The 20,699-nt window shown below is 45.8% G+C and overlaps 1 protein-coding gene across 3 annotated transcripts in view; it reads left to right on the top strand.

Moving 5' to 3' along the window:
- Nucleotides 1–20,699, top strand: part of LAMB4 (laminin subunit beta 4) — a 933,969-nt gene that overhangs the window by 811,988 nt on the left and 101,282 nt on the right. For all 3 annotated transcript variants that reach the window (XM_069629159.1, XM_069629158.1, XM_069629160.1), the window contains 3 exons: nucleotides 8,178–8,381; nucleotides 17,929–18,073; nucleotides 19,638–19,836. In XM_069629159.1, the coding sequence (XP_069485260.1) occupies nucleotides 8,178–8,381; nucleotides 17,929–18,073; nucleotides 19,638–19,836 (548 nt within the window). The remainder of the gene's footprint in view (nucleotides 1–8,177; nucleotides 8,382–17,928; nucleotides 18,074–19,637; nucleotides 19,837–20,699) is intronic.

Here is a 20,699-nt window from a genome sequence, read left to right as displayed (position 1 = left end):
GTAATCAAGACCTTTTGGCTTATATTGCGTCTTTCAACAGACTGATAGTGGAAACTCGATGGCCTGAGGACAAAAGGATTACGCTGTTTTATAGAGGTCTACGTGGAGAGCTCAAAGATGTGTTAGCCCAAGTAGTGAATCCCCCGCAAGACTGTTCGGACTATATTGACTTAGTCGTTCAAATTGACCACAGACTGCAGAACAGGAAGGCCGATCGTTCCAAGTTTGATGCTCGAGTATTTTCCAAACCACCAACTCCTACCAAAGGAGTAGACTCCGGGGAACCCATGCAAATAGGGGGCCTGAAAGGACCACTAACACAAAAGGAGCGGGAAAGGAGAAAACAGCTGCAATTATGCCTCTATTGCGGAAACTCGGGGCACTTTCTTCGAGACTGTCCGGTGAAACCAGCCAAGAAGGCAGTAGGAGCTGCAGTTACCAGGGTCACAAACTCTGAGCAGGGAAACGACCTCGCCCGACAAGAATAGAGGTCCTCTTGCCGAGCGTTAAAACCAGTTCCGTGACCTTGCATTTCATGATACCTATGGTCCTCATTAGCCCTGAACATCCGGATCGATTACATGCGATTGAAGCTTACGTCGACAGCGGTGCCATCGGCAATTATGTGGATCATGAAATGGTTTTGAGGATGAATCTGACTCTTTGTCCAAAGGCTGTAAAGGACGTCATTACTACGGTGGATGGTACGGAGATAGCCTCCGGACCAGTAACGCATACCACCCAAGAAGTGACGCTAGTAAGTCAAGATGGACACCATGAGAAGATCGTGTTCGATGTGATCAAGGCCCCCCAGTTCCAGATTATTCTAGGAATTCCTTGGTTAGAGAAGCACAATCCTCAGATCGATTGGCGAGCAAGAACGGTTCAGTTTCCAGAATGTGTCTCCACTTGTCACCCTCGACCTGGTGTTGCACTGGCAGCAATTTCCTCGGAGGCTCCTCAGTTACCTCCTGAATACCTAGAATTCCAAGATGTTTTCCGGAAGGATCAGGCTAACTCTCTACCTCCTCATAGGTCTTATGACTGCCAGATAGACCTGATACCTGGATCTACTCCTCCTTGTAGTAGAATTTATGCCCTCACCGAGCCTGAGAATCTTCACCTCCGACAATACCTGGATCAATACCTAGCGAATGGGTTTATTCGTCCTTCCAAGTCCCCTGCTTCCTCAGCTTTGTTCTTCGTTCCAAAAAAAGAAGGGGACCTTAGAACTTGTATAGATTATCGCGCCCTGAACCAGATCACCGTTAAGAATAGATCTCCGTTACCTTTGATCCCTGAACTCCTGGACCAAGTCAGAAAAGCATGCATATATACAAAGCTGGATCTTAGAGGAGCCTACCACTTGGTACGAGTAAAAGAGGGCGATGAATGGAAGACGGCCTTCCGCACCAAGTATGGCCTATTTGAATATCAGGTCATGCCCTTCGGACTTTGCAATGCCCCGGCCGCCTTTCAATATTTTATGAACGATGTCCTCAGAGAGCTCATAGATGTGTGTGTTGTTGTTTACATTGACGACATCCTAGTTTATTCTTCATCGGAAACTGAACATCGGAAACACGTGAAAATGGTCCTCGAGAGATTGCGTCAACACAAACTTTTCGCTAAGTTGGAAAAATGTGTTTTCAACGTGACTGAAGTTGAATTCTTGGGATTCATATTATCACCTAGCGGAGTGCGTATGGATTCAAAGAAGGTCGATGCAATTCTCAAATGGCCATCGCCATCCTCCGTAAAAGGTGTTCAAAGCATGTTAAGCTTCGCTAACTTTTACCGCAGGTTTATCCCCGAATTCTCTCGAATAGTCCAGCCCATCACCGCCTTGTTAAAGAAAAACAAACGTTTTGAATGGTCTACCGAGGCGGAACAAGCTTTCCAGAATTTGAAGACTAGATTTATCTCTGCACCGATCTTAAAACATCCTCGCCCAGAACTCCCCTACATCGTTGAAACTGATGCTTCGAGCCTTGCCATGGGGGCAGTTCTATCACAAAAGGACCCAGTAACCAATCAGTTGCATCCTGTGGCATTTTGGTCCCGCAAATTCTCGCCTCCTGAAATCAATTACACTATTACTGATAAGGAACTTCTAGCTATCAAGTCCGCCTTTAAGGCTTGGCGGCATTACCTTCTGGGGGCCCGACACACCGTTACTGTGATTACAGATCACCGAAACCTGCAATATTTGAAAACCGCAAAAGCTCAATCCTCTAGGCAACTCCGTTGGGCACTATTCTTTGCCGAGTTTGACTTCATAATTACCTATCGACCTGGTACAAAAAACGGTAAAGCTGATGCCCTTTCTCGGATGGGAGTGGAAGAACATTTGATCAATCCTAAACCTGTACCTATCATTCCCGAACAAAGAATTCTAGGTGTAATCGCCACACAATCCATAGAGGAAGTTAAGGATAAAGCCAGGCTACTGGTAACTCCAGCAGACATACAGAATTGGCATCTGCAGGGAAAGGACTTTACGGTGAAGGACAACCTATTATATTTCCAAGAACGGTTATACCTGCCCAGCACAGATTTACAGAAAAAGGTAATCTCTTGTTATCACGATTCTTTAATGGAAGGACAACCCGGTATGACCAAGACCTCGGAAAAGATCAAGCGCTACTTCTGGTGGCCGTCTTGGAAAAAAGATATCAGAGACTTTATAATGTCCTGTGGAGTATGCGCCCAAAACAAGAGTCAAAAGGAAAAACCAGCCGGCCTCTTACGCCCTATTGACATCCCGCCTCGCCCTTGGCATACGCTTTCTATGGACTTCATCACCGATCTACCTCCATGCTCCGGATACAATACGATCCTAGTAATCGTGGACCTATTCTCCAAGATGGCGCATTTCATTCCACTCAAAGGCTTACCAACAGCAGCAACTCTGGCCCGAGAATTTCTCGAAAACATCGTCCGACTGCACGGTTTTCCTTCAGTTCTAATTTCGGATCGAGGTAGTCAATTTATTTCTCATTTTTGGCGAAGTTGCTGTCGGTCGTCTCAAATTGATGTGAGACTTTCGACCAGCCACCACCCTCAAACCGACGGACAAACCGAGAGGACCAATCAAACTCTGGAACAGTATTTGCGCTGCATGCTACAACAAACTGAAAAAACTTGGAAAGATATCCTTTGGATAGCCGAATATGCCTACAATAACTCTGTCCACTCGGGAACTGGGAAGACCCCGTTTTTTCTTTTATACGGTAGTCACCCTCGAACCTCGGAGTTGGATCCACTCCAAGATCTTGGAACACCAGCAGTAGACCACCTGCATTCTACAATCACCCAAGCCTTTAAGGAAGCCGTTTCTCACCTTCAAAGGGCTAAAGAACAATACAAGAAAGGAGCAGACCAACATCGGAAGGAAGCCCCCCAATATCAAGTAGGCGATCAAGTCTGGTTATCCACCAAATATCTACCTCTAAAAGGACCACACACATTCAACCCAAGATACCTTGGTCCCTATTCCATCACTACCATAGTAAATCCAGTAGCGGTCAAGTTGGACTTGCCCCCTCACATGAAGATACATCCGGTCTTCCACGTCTCTCTATTAAAACCCGTGCAACCTCAAACCCGACTAACTACATCTCCAAAACCTATTCTACTTGATGGAGAACTCGAGTTTGAAGTCAAAAGCATCCTGGATTCCAAGATCTCCAAATCTAAACTATTTTACCTGATTGACTGGAAAGGCTACGGTCCCCAAGAAAGATCCTGGGAACCTGCAGAATATGTCCACGCGCCTCGTCTAATCAAAAGATTTCATCGAACATTTCCTAACAAGCCCAAACCCCCGGAGAAGCCCGGTTTGGGAAGGGCCTTGAGGGGGGGTGCTGTCATGATCTCTGCTTCCAAAAGATCAGGACTTGCCCGACTCCCTTGGAAGCAGACCCATAACCCCGGTTCCGAGTGCCAGCCAGTCCCAATTGGGACCTTTTGGACCCTGTCCTGGCGCCAGTGGCACCAGGCTCATAAAGATGCCCAGTCCCAGCGCTGGAAGCGCCGGGCTCATAATGCTTGGGTGGACTTACCTGCAGCAGACCATGCTGCTTACTTACCTGCCAGTTGAACCCCTGATCCTCTTCTGTTTGGGACTACTTTTCCAGTTGGGTGAGGCAGGAGCCACTCCCTAGGTTCAGAACACTGGAACTCTTCTGGAAAGCAGGAACTCTTTTCTTAGGCGTGGCTGTGGAAGGAGACACCTAAGCACTACAGGAGGCTATTTAAACCACACCCGATGGATGAATCTTGCTTTGCGTTATTCTGCATTCTCTGCAGCAGAACGCTCATCGTGTCTTCTGCTTCTGATCCTGGGCCTAAGGGAACAAAGGCTTACCATCCTGGAATCCAGTCTTCAGCAGCACCTGTAAAGACAAAGAAAGAACAGGTTAGCACTACGGTCTTCAGTGGCAGCGCATCTCTTACCTGGTCCATCGGCTGTCACCAACGGCTCGCGCTGCATTCCGGCATCTGAAAGACAAAGGCTTACCTACTCTTCGCATGCTCTGGAGGTCTTCGCACTGCATTCCGGCATCTGAAAGACAAAAGCTTACCAGCTCTTCGCACTCTCCAGGGGCCTTCGGCGCTGCATCCCGCATCTGAAAGACAAAAGAAGGTGCGTTTAAAGACATTGGGCAACTTTATTACTCACGTGCCATTACTCCTTCCCACGCCGAATCCAGTGGGTATTCCAGCACCCTTCAGCTTCTCTAAAGCTCTGAACTTGTACCTGCAAGATAAAAGGGACAGTTAGTGCGCATCGTGAAGCAGGCTACAAGCGCTTACTTACGTGCTTCCAGGCGCTTCTATTCCTCACGCGGGTTCGATCCTCAACTCTCATCAGCCCGCCATCCTCCATCGCCGGAACCCTGCAAAACAAGAGATATCATTACAAAAGACTTTTAAGACATTTGAAGTGCCCAGAACTTACCGTTCGTGCAGTTAACGACGGACAGCAGTCCTCTGAGGTCAAGAGGCCTGCACCCTTATCCAGTGAAGAAACTGGTTACGGCACCCTGCCCCGAGGCAGATGGAGAGCTCGGCGTTCACTTACCTAAGACATCTTACTCTTCGAATCAGACATACAGTGCACAGAGGTCCAGCCCAAAGAGCCAACCGTGTGTTAGACATCACCTTTGAAGATACGGCATTCACCCAGTCAAGACCGGCGCCTCTGCGGGAATCAGGTGAGCGTTACAACTATGCTCATATGGCTCATGTACCACGCAGCAAACATAGCACTACGCTCATATGGCTCATGTTCCACACAGCAAACATGGCACTATGCTCATATGGCTCATGTACCACGCAGCAAACATAGCACTACGCTCATATGGCTCATGCACCACACAGCAAACATAGCACTACACTCATATGGCTCATGCACCACGCAGCAAACATAGCACTATGCTCATATGGCTCATGTACCACGCAGCAAACATAGCACTGTGCTCATATGGCTCATGTACCACGCAGCAAACATAGCACTACGCTCATACACTCATATGGCTCATGTACCACACAGCAAACATAGCACTACGCTCATATGGCTCATGTACCACGGAGCTAACATAGCACTACGCTCATATGGCTCATGCACCACACAGCAAAGTTACGTCTCTCGTACCACGTGATCGTCCCAGAGCGGGAAGGCAGAATCTGGAGCGAGCGTCGTGGCTTAGATCATAGGTAGCTCTTCCTCCGAGATTTGGAACGGTAACAGCAACGATGCACACGGTTACCAGGCGAATTTGCGACTCGCTGAAGATTGGACATATATAGCCATTACTGAACAAAGCTAATTTGTATGCTGACTATCTGGTTGACTACAGGCATCCCTTTTTCCCATTTCTTGATTCGTTTTGTCAAGTTCGTCTTTGTCCAACTGAGGAATTCACAAGCCCTGTGGACCGTGGGATCCAGTGTCCTTACTAAGACTACTATTAGACTGGTACTTTGAACTCTACCTGCGTTGTCTTCTTGTATGCCACGCTCTCAAAGTTCTGAACATATACATTGGGGCATCCAGATCCAATTTGTTTGAGATCCCCTTTTTTTGGTGCGGATGCACAGTTACCCCCTGGACTTACTGACAGGATTGTGGAATCAGCCCCCATACAGGGTCGAGATTATGGTGAAAAAAATGTGTTTACTTTTTAAAAATGTGTAAACATATAGAAGACAAAAAAGTTTTTTAATCACACCTGGGTACGTTCAGACAAAAACACAGATGAACAATCCCGAATCTATGAAATTCAAGGGAATGCTATGTCCTGACGAAGATGGACATCACCTGCATGTTTTGCTAGATGTGTTATTTCCATCGAAACTACTATTTTCCAATGGTGCCATGTCATTTACATTTATCATTTGTTTTTTCCTTCTTCATGACACCTTAGTAGTCGACGCACAGCATCCCATAGTTAGATTTTAGTGTGTGTGCTTTACTGTTTTGTTGTTTGGAATTCAATACAATTTCTTTCCATAGTTCGGTCTTTTGTGTTCCTGCTTTGATTATTGAAATGAAACCTTCTTTGTTTGGTTTTCTGGACTCAATATTATTTTGACTGTTTTTTTGATATTTATTTGATTGTTTATATAATTAGTCTGGTCAGAGCGACTGGGGGTCCCCCACTTGAGTGATTCCCTTCACTCGCTTGGGGCACCACCCACGGCATGCCCAGATTAATTCCTAGGTTTCATGTGATCAACTGACTTGCGACCTTTCGCAGTAGTCACTATTTGACATTAATATTACTAACAGTATGCACCTTTTTAGCCAACTGTAAGATACAATTTTGTATATTGTACTAGAGCTTTAGACAATTTAATACTCTTTTAGACTATTTGTATAAAATAAATATAATATTACAAATCAATTGCTTGTTCTATGTGTGATGATCTGTTGTGCAGCTGGGGGAGTCCCTTTCCTTGTATATATGGTTGAATGATGTCCCTTGAATGAATTTTTTGGCCTTTCCGTTGGCTTGACCGCCATGTAATACCACACAGCAAACATAGCACTACGCTCCTATGGCTCATGTACCACACAGCAAACATAGCACTATGCTCATATGGCTCATGTACCACGCAGCAAACATAGCACTACGCTCATACGCTCATATGGCTCATGTACCACACAGCAAACATGGCACTACGCTCATATGGCTCATGTACCACGCAGCAAACATAGCACTACGCTCATATGCTCATGCACCACGCAGCAAACATAGCACTACGCTCATATGGCTCATGCACCACACAGCAAACATAGCACTACGCTCATATGGCTCATGCACCACGCAGCAAACATAGCACTACGCTCATATGGCTCATGTACCACGCAGCAAACATAGCACTACGTGCATATGGCTCATGCACCACACAGCAAACATAGCACTACGCTCATATGGCTCATGCACCACACAGCAAACATAGCACTACGCTCATATGGCTCATGCACCACACAGCAAACATAGCACTATGCTCATATGGCTCATGTACCACACAGCAAACATAGCACTACGCTCATATGGCTCATGTACCACGCAGCAAACATAGCACTACGCTCATATGGCTCATGTACCACGCAGCAAACATAGAACTACACTCATATGGCTCATGCACCACACAGCAAACATAGCACTACACTCATATGGCTCATGCACCACACAGCAAACATAGCACTACACTCATATGGCTCATGCACCACACAGCAAACATAGCACTACACTCATATGGCTCATGTACCACATAGCACTACGCTCATATGGCTCATATTTTGCCCCAGTCCAAACATCTTACTGTTACATGGCGTGTGGAAAAACCTTGTTTGCTTCATTTCATACTATGCAATACTGGTGCTGTGCATATTTGCTCACTTTTTAACATTGATACAAATGTTTAATAATATGACCCCAGATACGAAATGGTTCTAAATATTAATTTGTAAATTTACTATATTTTACCTCAGTCTAATCAGCTCAGATAAGCTCTGTTTGTCTGAATCTCAATAACCATACTCAGAAAGATGTATTAATTTCTCTGTGCATTGTCTCTCAGACTTTAAGATGATTGACAGTTCCGCTTCATAAACATGATTTTTGGTGTTGAACATAGTTGATTCTTCCAATTGCACTTGACAGATCTGTGGAACAAAAGGAAACACATCCTGTGACCAGTCTCCCTGTGGTGGCGCTTTATGCAAAGATTACTTCGGAAATAAAAAGTGTGGTGGACCAAACTGTGGTGGAGCTCTTGCCCTCTCAACGAAGGCACTGGAAAAGGCTGACAACGCGGATCTCCTGCTGAACAACTTCACGCGGCACCTGCAAGAGTCCGAAATGCAGGTATGACTGAGCCCATTGTGCCCCCTAAGTAGAGGGTCAGTGTGCTAGCCATTGTCCTTACATCTTTATGCCCCTGTAAACATGACAGATGTTCTACATGCATGCACACGGAATCCCAAAAATAATAGGTGGCCTAACAATTTAATGCTAAAATATTTGGCACACACATACAAAAAACACTTTTACCTCGTGTTTTGGGCGCTGCAGAAGGCTGAAGTTAGGTGTACATGTTTTTTTCTGTGTGGTGTTTTTAATATGGCGTTGACTTTATTGTTAGTTACTGTTAGGGTGCTTTACAAAAGTACACCTTAGGTTGGACTTTAGAGGACTCACACTTGGAACACAGGGCTCCAACTCTGTAGTATAGGCCTGAAACACACACGATTTGTAGGTAGCAATGGCTGAGCAGCCAGGCTTCTCTTAGGAGGGAGGGCTGTAGGGAGGTACACAGGTAAAGGCGATTCTTCAGAAAGGTAAGTACTATCACACACAATAAGTAACTTACAGCAACTAAGGCAAACTTTACAGTAAGTAAATCACTTTTGCAACACTTTGAGAATGGTAATATGCAATTCAAAGGTAAGTAAAACACTTTTGTAATATCTGTTTCAGGTAAGAATGAATTAAAACAAAACCAACATAAAGCAGGTAAATACTTATAATACTTTCACAGAGGTCTTAGGCTTTAGCAATCTATCCCTATCTAGTTATGAGAGTCTCAGGGTCATATGGGAGGTTCCTGCCACACTTAAATGTGGCACAGTGATTCCTCTGCTCAAGAAGCCTTCCCTTGATCCTTCGGTCACGCTAATTTTCATCCAATATCGCTTCTCCCGTTTTTTTATAAAGCTGTTGGAATCTTTGGTTGCCCTGCGCTTGGACGATTTTGGGAAAACCCATCTTTGTTTGACTCTTTTCAGTCGGGTTTTAGATCTGGGTGTGGCACCGAGACTGTTTTGCTGTCGGTGCTAGATGATCTCTCGCTGATTTCTGATCATGGTGGAGTGGCAGCATTGATCCTCCTGGATCTCTCTGCCGCTTTTGATACTATTGATCACTCCATCTTAATTGGTCATCTTTCTGCTGCTGGGGTTTCTGGTTCGGTTCTCTCTTGGTTCCATTCCTTTCTTTCTGACCGCTCGCAACTGCTGTCTCTGCACCCTTTTCTCTCTGCTGTTTCTGCTTTGGTGTGTGGGGTTCCTCAGGGTTCTGCACTTTCTCCTACCCTGTTCAATATTTACATCCAACCTCTTGTCCCTCTTATCAGCTCCCATGGCTTCAGATGTTACTCTTATGCTGATGATACCCGGATTTTGGTTCAGCTGGACCTTCTCCATCCTACCCATGCCACTCAGCTGAGAGATTGTCTGTTGGGTGTGGCAAGCTGGATAAGCGACAATTGGCTTAAATTGAATGGGGATAGATCTTAATTTATGGTTGTGGGTTCTGGCTCTGTCACGTCCCCCTGGACCCTGTCTTTGGGGCCATCTTCTTTTGGTTCTTTTCTGCTGCCTACCCTGTTGTTAAGAATCTGGGTGTTAAACTGTCTGCCTCTCTGTCTATGTCTCCTCAGATCAGCTCGGTCTGCCAGGCTGGTCATTTTCAGCTGAAGGGTCTTGAGAAAGGTACTTCAGTTTATTCCTCTTCATCTTCGCTCTCCGGTTGTTGTGGCCTTGGTCCTTAGCCGGATTGGCTATTATAATTCTCTCTATCTTGCTCAACCTGACTATCTGGTACACCATCTTCAAATTCTACAGAACTCAGCTGCCCAGCTTGCTACCGGCTATTCCTTTAGGGGTCACATTTCCCCAGTTCTGAGGGCTTTGCACTGGTTGCCAGTGGCCAAACGTGTGCAGTTTAAATCTCTGTGTCTTGTACACAGGGCTTTTCACGCGGTAGGACCTGAGTATTTGCAGCAGAAGTTCTGGCCTTATGTCCCTGTCCGTTTGCTGCATTCGAAGGATCGCTTCCTTCTAGCTGTGCCTAAATTTTGTTGTGCGAGAATTGGCGGCTGCTCATTTTCTGTTAGGGCTGCCAAGCTGTGGATGGATTTGCCTATTGTGCTTCGCTCTACGGCTGCCCACTTGCGATTCAGAAGGGCTTTAAAAACTCTACTCTTTTAATTCTTGCTCAATTTTAGTTCTTGTTCAGTCTTTAGCGCCAGGTTGCCTGTTGGTGTCAGTTGCGCTGTTCGTAGGTACAAAAACGGATAACATAATATAACATAACAAACAAGCAAGGCACAAGCTGTAGAAAGTCCAAAAGTTCCAGAGGAAGTCTTCAGTAGCAAGTAGGCAACACTCTTTGTTGGGGAAAAGGTTCTGGAACTTCAGAGAAGGCTCCCTGTAGGCACAGAGGCGCTGGGCATTGGCGAATGTACATGGGCAAACTCCCAAGCACACAAATCAGCACTCCAGCAACACAGGAGCAGCAAAGCAAATCTATGTAAGTTCTACCAAGAGTCTCACTGTACCTTAGACATGGAGAAGAGGATGCAGCACAATGCCCCCACGATGCAGCAGCAGCAGACACGGTCACCGGATTCTTGGTCTGGCAGACGAAAGAAGGGACACTGGAATAGATCTCGGAGCAGCAGTTGAGTGAAGAGGCTCCAGATAAGGGATTCTTTGTGGTTCTGTGATTTTGGCACCCTTTTCAAAGCACCAGTAAAGTACGGTTACTGGCCCGGTCGATTTGTCTCGCTTTCTCTGTCCAGTATTCTGGTGAGGGGACTTTAAGGAGTGTAATCTCGTCTCTGGAGGTCAGAAAGGATTCCACCAAAGTTTCAGGAGGATTTGATCTTCAAAAGATGATACACTGCTCAATGGCCACAGGTCACAGGGTATGGGCGGTTTTCAGCCGGTGAAGGTCACAGCTTGCCGTGGAATGGCTGGAAATGCGGGTTGTCTTCAGACTGGTTGGACCCACCAGTTAAGGGAGAGAACCATTCTTTTCAGGGCTCTCATGATGCTTGGAAGAAGGGGTCAGCAGGGGTCAGCAGCAATTACTCAGAAGGCATCTCCGGTCAGCTGAAAGCAACTGCAGACATCTTTTCTCTTCCGCCTCATCGATTCTTCAGTTCCAGTGGTCAGCTTTTCCTCAGCCTCAGTCTCCATGCCTCTTATGCAGAACCCAGCCAATCGGCACCCATGCACCATTCAAACTGTGGGTGGTGGCTGTTCTTTTAGGACAGCCAGCCTGCCAGTTGGAACTGGTTCCAGGCAGGCACAGCAGAAGACAAAGAACAGCAGAGTTTCAGGGTCCTCCCCCATGTCCTGTCCTCACAGACACACTGGCGCCTTGGTGGGCTTCACAAAGGGTTCCTGCTGAAGACAAAGTCAAACGAGGACCTCCCACACCCTGCATGGCAGAAGGAGGACCAAGAAGGGACAAGCCATCTTGAATTGGCGAAAAATGTATACTGTCACCATTTTGGGTCAATGGTGACCACCTGTGCAATATCATGGCTGTGAGTACAGCCTGGGAGTAAAAATTGCACAACATTAGGTAGGATAAAACCACTGCCACCAGCCATTCAGATTAGCTTTGTCACTGTAACCAGAAAGTTACAGGAGCAGTGAGAAAGGGTATACTGTGAAAACCTCTAATCACTCGACATAAGGTGGGGTGTGCTGATCTCACAGTAGAAAAGATTAATAGGGTACTAAATATGCCCCTGTCCTTGGGAAGATGTGTTCCCACAAGAGAGATAATAGAAAATAAAAAGGGAAGCCCAAGGGGCTCCCAGCAACACTGCACAGGGATATGATATGATATGATAATTTATTTGTATCGCGCTCGTACACAAGTGCTTCAGAACGCGACAAGGCAAGGGAGGGGAACAGGGGAGAACAAAACGATCTTACTAGGCCCAGTGACATTTAGAACGCGCAAGTGCATGGGAAAGGGAAAGGGGAAAAGTGCATGGAAGGGGAGAGTGGAAAGTGCGGAGCAGAGAAGAACGTATAAATAATAATAAATAAAAATAAATAGATAGTAGAGGCAATAAACAGTGGTAGTGCAGTCAGAAAGTGGCGTGTTTAAGGCAGCAGACTGGGTAAGTCTAATAAGGGAAGAAGAATAGAAGAAAATGGGGGTGTGGGGAACTGTATGGGTACAGATACAGTCCCCAGTGCAAGGGGTGGCCAGGAGGCAGTGCAGGAGGGTGACAGGGTGAGCAGGTACCTGGGCCCAGGGGACAGAGGGTGGCTAGGTGCACAGTGCCAAGAAAGCAGTTCAGCAGGGGAGAGGGAGAGCGAAAGCGGAAGCAAAGAGGAAGGTCTTGAGGAGCTTCCAGAACCGGAGATGGTTCGCCTCAAGTTTTATAATGGCAGGGAGGCTGTTCCAGAGGGAGGCTCCAGCCGAAGACAGAGATCTACCACCAGCTCGTTTCTTTGAAAAACGACTGACCCTGAGGGAGTTAGAAGTAGAGGAGCGAAGAGCTTGAGAGGGGAGGTATTTGCGGAGGGATAGCTGAAGGTATTTTTGACCCAGGCTCCAGAAAGCCTTGTGGACAATACAGAGGGTTTTGAATTTAATCCTAGCGTCCACTGGGAGCCAGTGGAGAGATTTCAGAGCTGGAGAGATACGATCCCAGGGCTTGAGGCCAAGGACAAGTCTCACAGTCCTGTTCTGGATTAGTTGCAGATGGCGGAGAGTAGAGGCAGGTAAGTTTAGAAAGAGGCTGATACAATAGTCCAGCCTAGAGAGAACCAGAGCTTGGGAGACAGTGAGCTTCTGGGGGAAGGAGAGGAAAGGCAGAGTACCTCTGAGGAGGTGCAGTAGGAAATTTGACTTTTTAGAGACCTCAGCGATGTGGGCGGCGAAGGAAAGTGTGGAGTCAAAAATGACCCAGAGGTTCTTAGCCTCGCAGGTGGGAGTAGGAGGCGGGCCAAGGGAGGCCGGCCAGAGAGTGAGGGGAAAGGATGGTGAAGGTGTGCCAATAAGGAGGATCTCTGTCTTGCTGGCATTCAGACAGAGATCATTGGCGGCACACCAAACTTGAATGGCAGTTAGGCAATCAGAGATGAGAAAGGGAGAGGAAGTGGCCGAGGGAAGCCTGAAAATGAGTTGAGTATCGTCAGCGTAGCACTGGAAGTTTAAGCAGAAAATGGCAATGCAGTGGGCGAGAGTTGCCAGGTATTGGTTGAAAAGCCAGGGTGAGAGGTTAGACCCCTGGGGAACACCACAGGTAGAGAGGAAGATAGATGATAGGAAGGACCCAAGTTGGACCAGGGATGGTCGATCAGAGAGGAAAGAGGTCAGCCAGGCCAGTGCCTGATCAGTGATACCCAGGTTATCATGGAGACGGTTGAGCAGGATGGTATGGTTGACCGTGTCGAAGGCAGAAGAGAGATCGAGTAGGATGAGGACAGAGGGAATGTTAGAGTCAAGGTTGGAGAGCAGATCTTCACGGATGTTCAGGAGAGCAGTTTCTGTACTTCTGGCAGCTCTGAAGCGAGACTGATGGTCATGAAGACAGCCAACAGAATCGAAATGAAGATTAAGCTGAGAGATGGCTAGCTTAGGAGTGCTGTGTGCTGCAAAAGTCAAACATAGAGGCCATAACACCTGGGGGAAAGCATGTCTCTGAGATAAAGGTATAAAAAGAAATGCAAAAGTATCACAGAGATAGGGTAAAAGAATGAGTGAGTGTGAAAAGAGTACTCACTCGGGAGAACTTACAAAACATTCTGCAAAAAGTGCTGAAGGAACTCACATGTAAAAGAGATTTCACATAAAAATGAAAATCTACCTAACACTTCTGGATACAGATGGGTTGCAAATAACAAAAGGACAGGGATAACCTGTTAATGCATCATCGGACAATGGACTGTCCTTTGGGAGAAGCGGAGCATAGGTATATTGTCTCACAAGCCTGGGTGTGAACCGCAAGGAGGAGAGAGGAGACGGGTGACTGAATACAAATGGTGTCTAGCATTGACGGAAGGGATTGTATTATACCGGAAGCATGTAGGGTGCTGGTTATAGGACGATGGTTGGTAGAGTTGGGTTTTAAGGGAAGTCCTGATGAGCGCAATGCTGCGGCCATGCAGATGCATGAGAAATGTGTAATTGCAGGGTGCACATGGCTATGGATATGCGTGATTTGTCTCCATCATTTTCGCCAGGTCTATTGGATGTTCACAAGGGATTTGTGAGCAAAGTACTCAATACGGTTGGGGTGGGAGCCCTTGATCCTGTTTTAGAAGTGTGCAAGTGAGGTTCTCAAAATGCATTCTGAACCTTTTTTCGGCCTGCAGTATGGTAATTTCATTGGTCTACATAGAGACCACTAGCATAACCTAGGGAGAAGTTAATAAGGGCACAATGGACCATCCAGTGGCCACCCGCGTGCATCCCGGTGTCTCCAGGCCCCTCCGGTATCCATCCTCCATTCCCACCCACCTCCCAACCCTCTCACCTCTTCTGATTGGCTGACCCCTTCCGTGTTCTCAATTATTGAATCGGCACTGCCTGTGTGTGCCTACTGGACCCACGACCTTGCCAGGTGAGCATCTGCCCCTCTAGCCCTTCCAGGCCACTGAATCCGGCTATAAAAATGTACATTTGAATCCCCCGCCACCCGCGTACATCCCGCTTCTTCCAGGCCCCTCCGGTGTCATCTCCATTCACACCCGCCTCCCAACCCTCGCACCTCCCCTGATTGGCCAATAACCCAGGTCATAAGTGACCCTCCCAGGGCGGCCCTCTGCCCGGCAGCCCCGTCGGCTAAGGGCCCCAAGGCAAAGGGCGGTTCCAACAGAGGCAGCTCCAGAAAGTGTCAGCAGGTGTCCGCGGGAGACACCAGGGAAGCCAGTAGCCAGCCGTCAACCAGCACTGACCACCAAAAAAGTAAGTGTGGCATGGGTGGGAAGTAGAGCAATTACTCTACTCCAGAAAGCCCAGCCACTCTACATTATTCTACCTCTGAACTGTGAATGCTTGCGTATGCCACACTTTAGATGGAAGTGTAAATGTTAGCATGCACCACACATAGATGTAATCAGTTGCACACCTCCCTCTTGGTCTAACAATTCGAGACAGTGCACTGAATGTTTTCTGAATTGTACTCCACCACATAAGACTGTCACATAGTGCGCTCAAAGATTACTAGAAAGTTACTTAGATGGATTTGTGTACATTAGCCTAAGACGCATCTAGATAGATTTGTGAACAGTAGCATGTCCCACACCTAGATGGAATTGTGAAAGGTAGCATGTGCCACACCTAAACGGAATTATGAATGGTAGGATGTGCCACACTTAGATGAAATCATGAGCATCAGCCTGAGTCGCATCTTGATATAAATATCAATGTTAGCAAGTCCCAAACCTAGATAGAATTGTGAATGGTAGCATGCGCCTCACTTAAACGGAATTGTGAATGATTGCATGTCCCACACTTAGATGGAATTGTGAATGGTAGCATGTGCCACACCTAGATGAAATCATGAGCATTAGCCTGAGTCGCATCTTGATATAAATGTGAATGTTAGCATGTCCCAAACCTAGATAGAATTGTGAACAATAGCATGTCCCACGCCTAGATGGAATTGTGAATGGTAGCACGTCCCCCACCTAGATGGAATTGTGAATAGTAGCATGTCCCACACTTAGTTGGAATTGTGAAAGGTAGCATATGCCTCACCTAAACGGAATTATGAATGGTAGCATGTGCCACAGTTAGCGATGAAATTGTGAGCATTAGCCTAAGTCGCATCTAGATAGAATGCAATTGTCAGCATGTCCCACACTTAGTTGGAATTGTGAAACGTAGCATGTGCCTCACCTAAACGGAATTGTGAATGGTAGCATGTGCCACACTTAGATAGAATTGTGAATGCTAGCATGTGCCTCACCTAAATGGAATTGTGAATGGTAGCATGCGCCTCACTTGAATGGAATTGCGAATGGTAGCATGTTCCACACTTAGATGGAATTGTGAACGGTAGCATGCCCACACCTGGATGGAATTGTGAATGGTAGCATGTGCCTCACTTAAACAAAATTGTCAGTGGTAGCATGTGCCACACTTGGAGATGAAATTGTGAACATTAACCTAAGTCGCATCTAGATAGAATGGAATTGTCTACATATCCCACACTTAGATGGTATTGTGACTGGTAGCATGTCCCACACTTAGTTGGAACCATGACCATTAGCCTGCTTCACATCTTGATAGAATTGTGCATGTTAGCATGTCCCAGCATGTCCCTCACCTAAACGAACTGTTAATGGTAGGTAGCATGTGCCACACTTAGATAAATCATAAGCATTATCCTGAGTCGCATGTGGATAGAAATGTGAATGTAAATGTTAGCATGCCCCACTCATGTGTCACTGTGTACCCTGCTTTCCTGTTTCCATGGTGTTGCTATATATCTGTATGCCCCCTCCTGTCGCTATAAGCCCAGCACCCTATCTCTAGGCGTCTGTGTGTCGCTAAGCTCCCTGCCATCCTGTTCACCTGCATGGTGTCGGGTGCTTTAAAGATAACCATCATATTACATCAGTACGCTTACTCTCTACTATACACCATCACTCAACTAGAACACAGCTATACCCCTGATTAATTCGGCCTAGCAGTTGGCATACGAATACTACCCCATGAACAGCTCATCACCCTAATAAAACACAGCTAGCCGAGCACATTCCGGCTTAGTCGCTCACATATGCGTCCTTCAGGCCTAACGCAGCCAGAGCCCAGTCTGGGTGTCCACCCACCAGACTGCACACATCCAAACGATATCTCCAGCACCACACCTAACGCTAGGATGCAGCTAGCACCCGGCAATTACATCAGCTGCACACATATCTGGTACACCCACGCACCCTATGACACTATGTCTCTCTACTGACCAGAAGTACGGTTCCCAAGGGCGTTCAGCCTACCAGCGCTTTGAGGTCATACCAATGATATATAGAGCGCTATATAAATGCCAAATAACACAACATAACATAACATAAAATAAGTTAATAAGGGCACAATGGACCATCCTGTGGTTTTGAGCTGGTGCCTATGGGAGGACTGCTACACACCTGCTTTACATGCAACATTGAAAGTGCCACCATTGACAGAAAAGAGTTGCCACCGAACAGTAATAATAATAGTATTTTCAATATCACTTCGCACAACCGCCTTTGCCTTTACAAGGTGCTACACATAGCAGGCATACTCAATAAATGATTCTTTCTAGTGTGCTTTTGCAAGTACTGGCCCTCCATTGAATATGTTATGTGACCAGATAGCTGCATATGCAGTACTAAGCTAACAAGCAATTGTTTTGCTTAGTACCTTTGAAGCTCAAAGAATAAACGTATTCATTATGGATTTTCATTACCACACTGTCTGGCTGTGCCTTGATTCTCGTTTGAATTCCTTTGATAAATCATTTCAGTGGCACGTGGGTGTCCATGCTCCAACCAGTCATTCTTTCTTAATGGGGTTATTATTTAATATTGTGTTTCAAAACGTACCTGATTAGTTAAACAAGGATGATTTTTTTCATATTTAAAACACAAACTACTTCAATATTTATTTTCAGATTAAAACCATCAGACAAATGGCAGCTGAGTCCAAGACCAAAGCACAGAAGTTGAATGAAACACTACTTAAAGCTATGAAAAAAATGGAAATGGAAAAAGAAAAAACAAAAGATCTCATCCAGCAAGTGAAACTCTTTTTGATGGGTAAATATGATATACAAATATAATAAAGGTCTGTTTTAGGCACCAACAGCACAGCTGTTTAGCCTTTGTGTTGTGATCCACACCCTTTTCTTCCCACGTATATGGAAATGCTGCCAGCTATTGGATTCAATTGGAAATGCACAGTTCATGTGTAATTAGGCAGAGTACCTGCTGGGGAGACCAATGAAGGAGCTGGACTTGCCCTGGACTTGAATATAGAGGTACATAAGAGGGATGGGCGAGGAGACAGGGTGCATAAATGTTAGTGTTTTCACCCTATTAGATTGAGCATAGACATAGTAAAATGACTTCTACTTACCACAGTAAATTGAAGTTTCTCTTCTTTGGTTTTGTTTGATGTAATACCATTAAAGGTGTAACTTACATAAATGTTAAGCATTCAGACAAATTTACTAGGTATATGAGCATTAGTTATGTATTTATTGTCAAATTACAGGGTGCTTTGAGATGGTGATATGATCATCTAGAGTTCTCTGGGATTCTGGAATTCCCAAACTCTGTCTCCTATCAACCCCATCTCTCTTAGCCTCTCCAGGTATTCTGGACTACAACTCACATCAGCCCTATCCAGAATAGTGAATGGGTATTGTAGTCCAACACATCTGGAGAGCCGCAAATTGCAGACCCCCGCTTGACTAGTACATTCATCAGGGCATACCAGCATCCTAAATCCTTAAGTGCAAACGTGTACAGAAGTTTTTCCGAAAATGCGTAGAACTCATATCTTGGTCCCAGTAGGCTGACATCACTTCCATCTATATCAAACTGTTTCGATATTCCAGATGTTGGGAAAGAAAACGTGGGTTTTATGAAAGTCTGTTTAACTTGGAAGCCTTTCATAACAAAAAGAAAACGTTGCCACTCCCCAATTTCAATTCTTGTATGGGTCACTAACCACCAGAACAATGACAGGACCAAATGCTAACCTTGTATAGTTGTTACCAACAACATGGGTTTGTGAACAAACAACAAAACACACCTTTGAATGCAGATAATGTGGCTGGATCATTGGCCGAGGCTCCTCCTAAGGCGCGGTTGACATCTTTAATCACACATCACAAAGTGTGCTGAGAAACATCAACTTTCAATATTATTGGATCAGCTCCACATACTGACAGTGCAATACTAAGAAATCAGAAAATGGGGACATTGATTGCCCTGGCCAGTGAATCCCTAGTCAGGAGTGTTACTTTTCAATATCTTGCACCTACAGGTATAGTTAGTGTTCCACTGAAACCATTTGAGGTAAAAGCACGTCTATGGTAAACAGTGCAAAATGTCAACAACAAAATACAATAATATTCTGAATTTGGGTCGAGAAGGAGAGATCAAAAATCCGACTCATTTGGTGAAAGTGCTCTAGCACATCAAAATGGGGGGTTATGGGGAGAGGTTGAGCAGTCTATACTCAGGGATTGGGGAGATGACTTCAGCTTAGGACGCATCACTGTATTTTAAGAATATACTTCCTATTAAGTCCTATCACTCATTTGTAGCCGATATTCTATCGAGAAGTGAAACTATTCTGTTTTTTTTCTCCAAGATGAGTTTGTGCCCCCTGAAGACATCGAGAAGGTTGCAAATCATGTACTAGCCATCAGTTTGCCAGCCACTCCTCAGGATCTGCTGAAGGTGATCAGCAAAATCAAGACATTCTGTGACGACTACCAAAAGAACAAAACCTGGTTGAACCAACAACTGGAAGAAGTAGAGAAACTCTCAGATGCAGCAAAACATGCAGAGTAAGTGTACATGAATCTGAGGAGGCCGGGTATTGGCACACAAGTATGCTAATCCAATCATCTGGGAGATGCAGGTGTTTCTGTTATCAAATCAATAATACTGGGCTTCCCAAAAGAATGTTCACTTGAAAACTGCCCCACAACTCCTTAGAAGGTACAACACATTGAGTTTTCCTTTGGATAGGAGATCTTCTATTGTCCCACAAATTACTTCAGAAGTCTAGACAGGTTTTCTTTTAATAATAATAATAATTATTAGGGTATTTTTTGAGGAGTGCCAACCTATCTTCGGGAAGCAACGGAATGCTTTACAATCATACGGGGAAGATCCCTTTGAGGGAAGCAGATAGGGGAATGGGGAGCTAACAACAAGGAGGGGGGTGTATGGGCAATTTAGCAAGAAGGGATCTCTAAGCAATCAGGCAAGGAAACATTGGGGAGCAGATCACCCAGTTTCCGGTAGGGTGGGAGTGGAGGATGTGTGTACATAGCTGTTTTGGAGGAGCTGTCCCTTGAAGAGGATAATCTTGAGCTCCTTCCTGCACTGTAGAAGAGAGGGGGCGAGTTGGATGATGACTGTGAGGAGGTTCCAGAGTCTTGGGACGTAGACAGAGAAGGCCTGTTTTATGGTCCTTTTCTTCCTGCACCATTGGGGATCAAGTCTGCACACTTCCTTCTGGTGGATCGTAGGCCTCTGGGGATGCTGAGTTTGTCACTGAGGTATCTCACAGACTTCAGGATGACAGCCTTAAGAATGATGCAGCAGGATTTGAAGCAGAAGCCAGTGCATCAGTGTTTCACTGTCATACAAAACATTCCTCTTTTTCAGCATGTAAACAAAGTATATGCTGCTGTTGGTCAAG

This window comes from Ambystoma mexicanum, chromosome 12 (genome assembly GCF_040938575.1).
Source record: "Ambystoma mexicanum isolate Mex_15411 chromosome 12, UKY_AmexF1_1, whole genome shotgun sequence".
NCBI classification, from domain to species: domain Eukaryota; kingdom Metazoa; phylum Chordata; class Amphibia; order Caudata; family Ambystomatidae; genus Ambystoma; species Ambystoma mexicanum.
The sequence above is the reverse complement of the archived record's forward strand: the minus strand, read 5'-3'. Positions and strand labels throughout refer to the sequence as shown.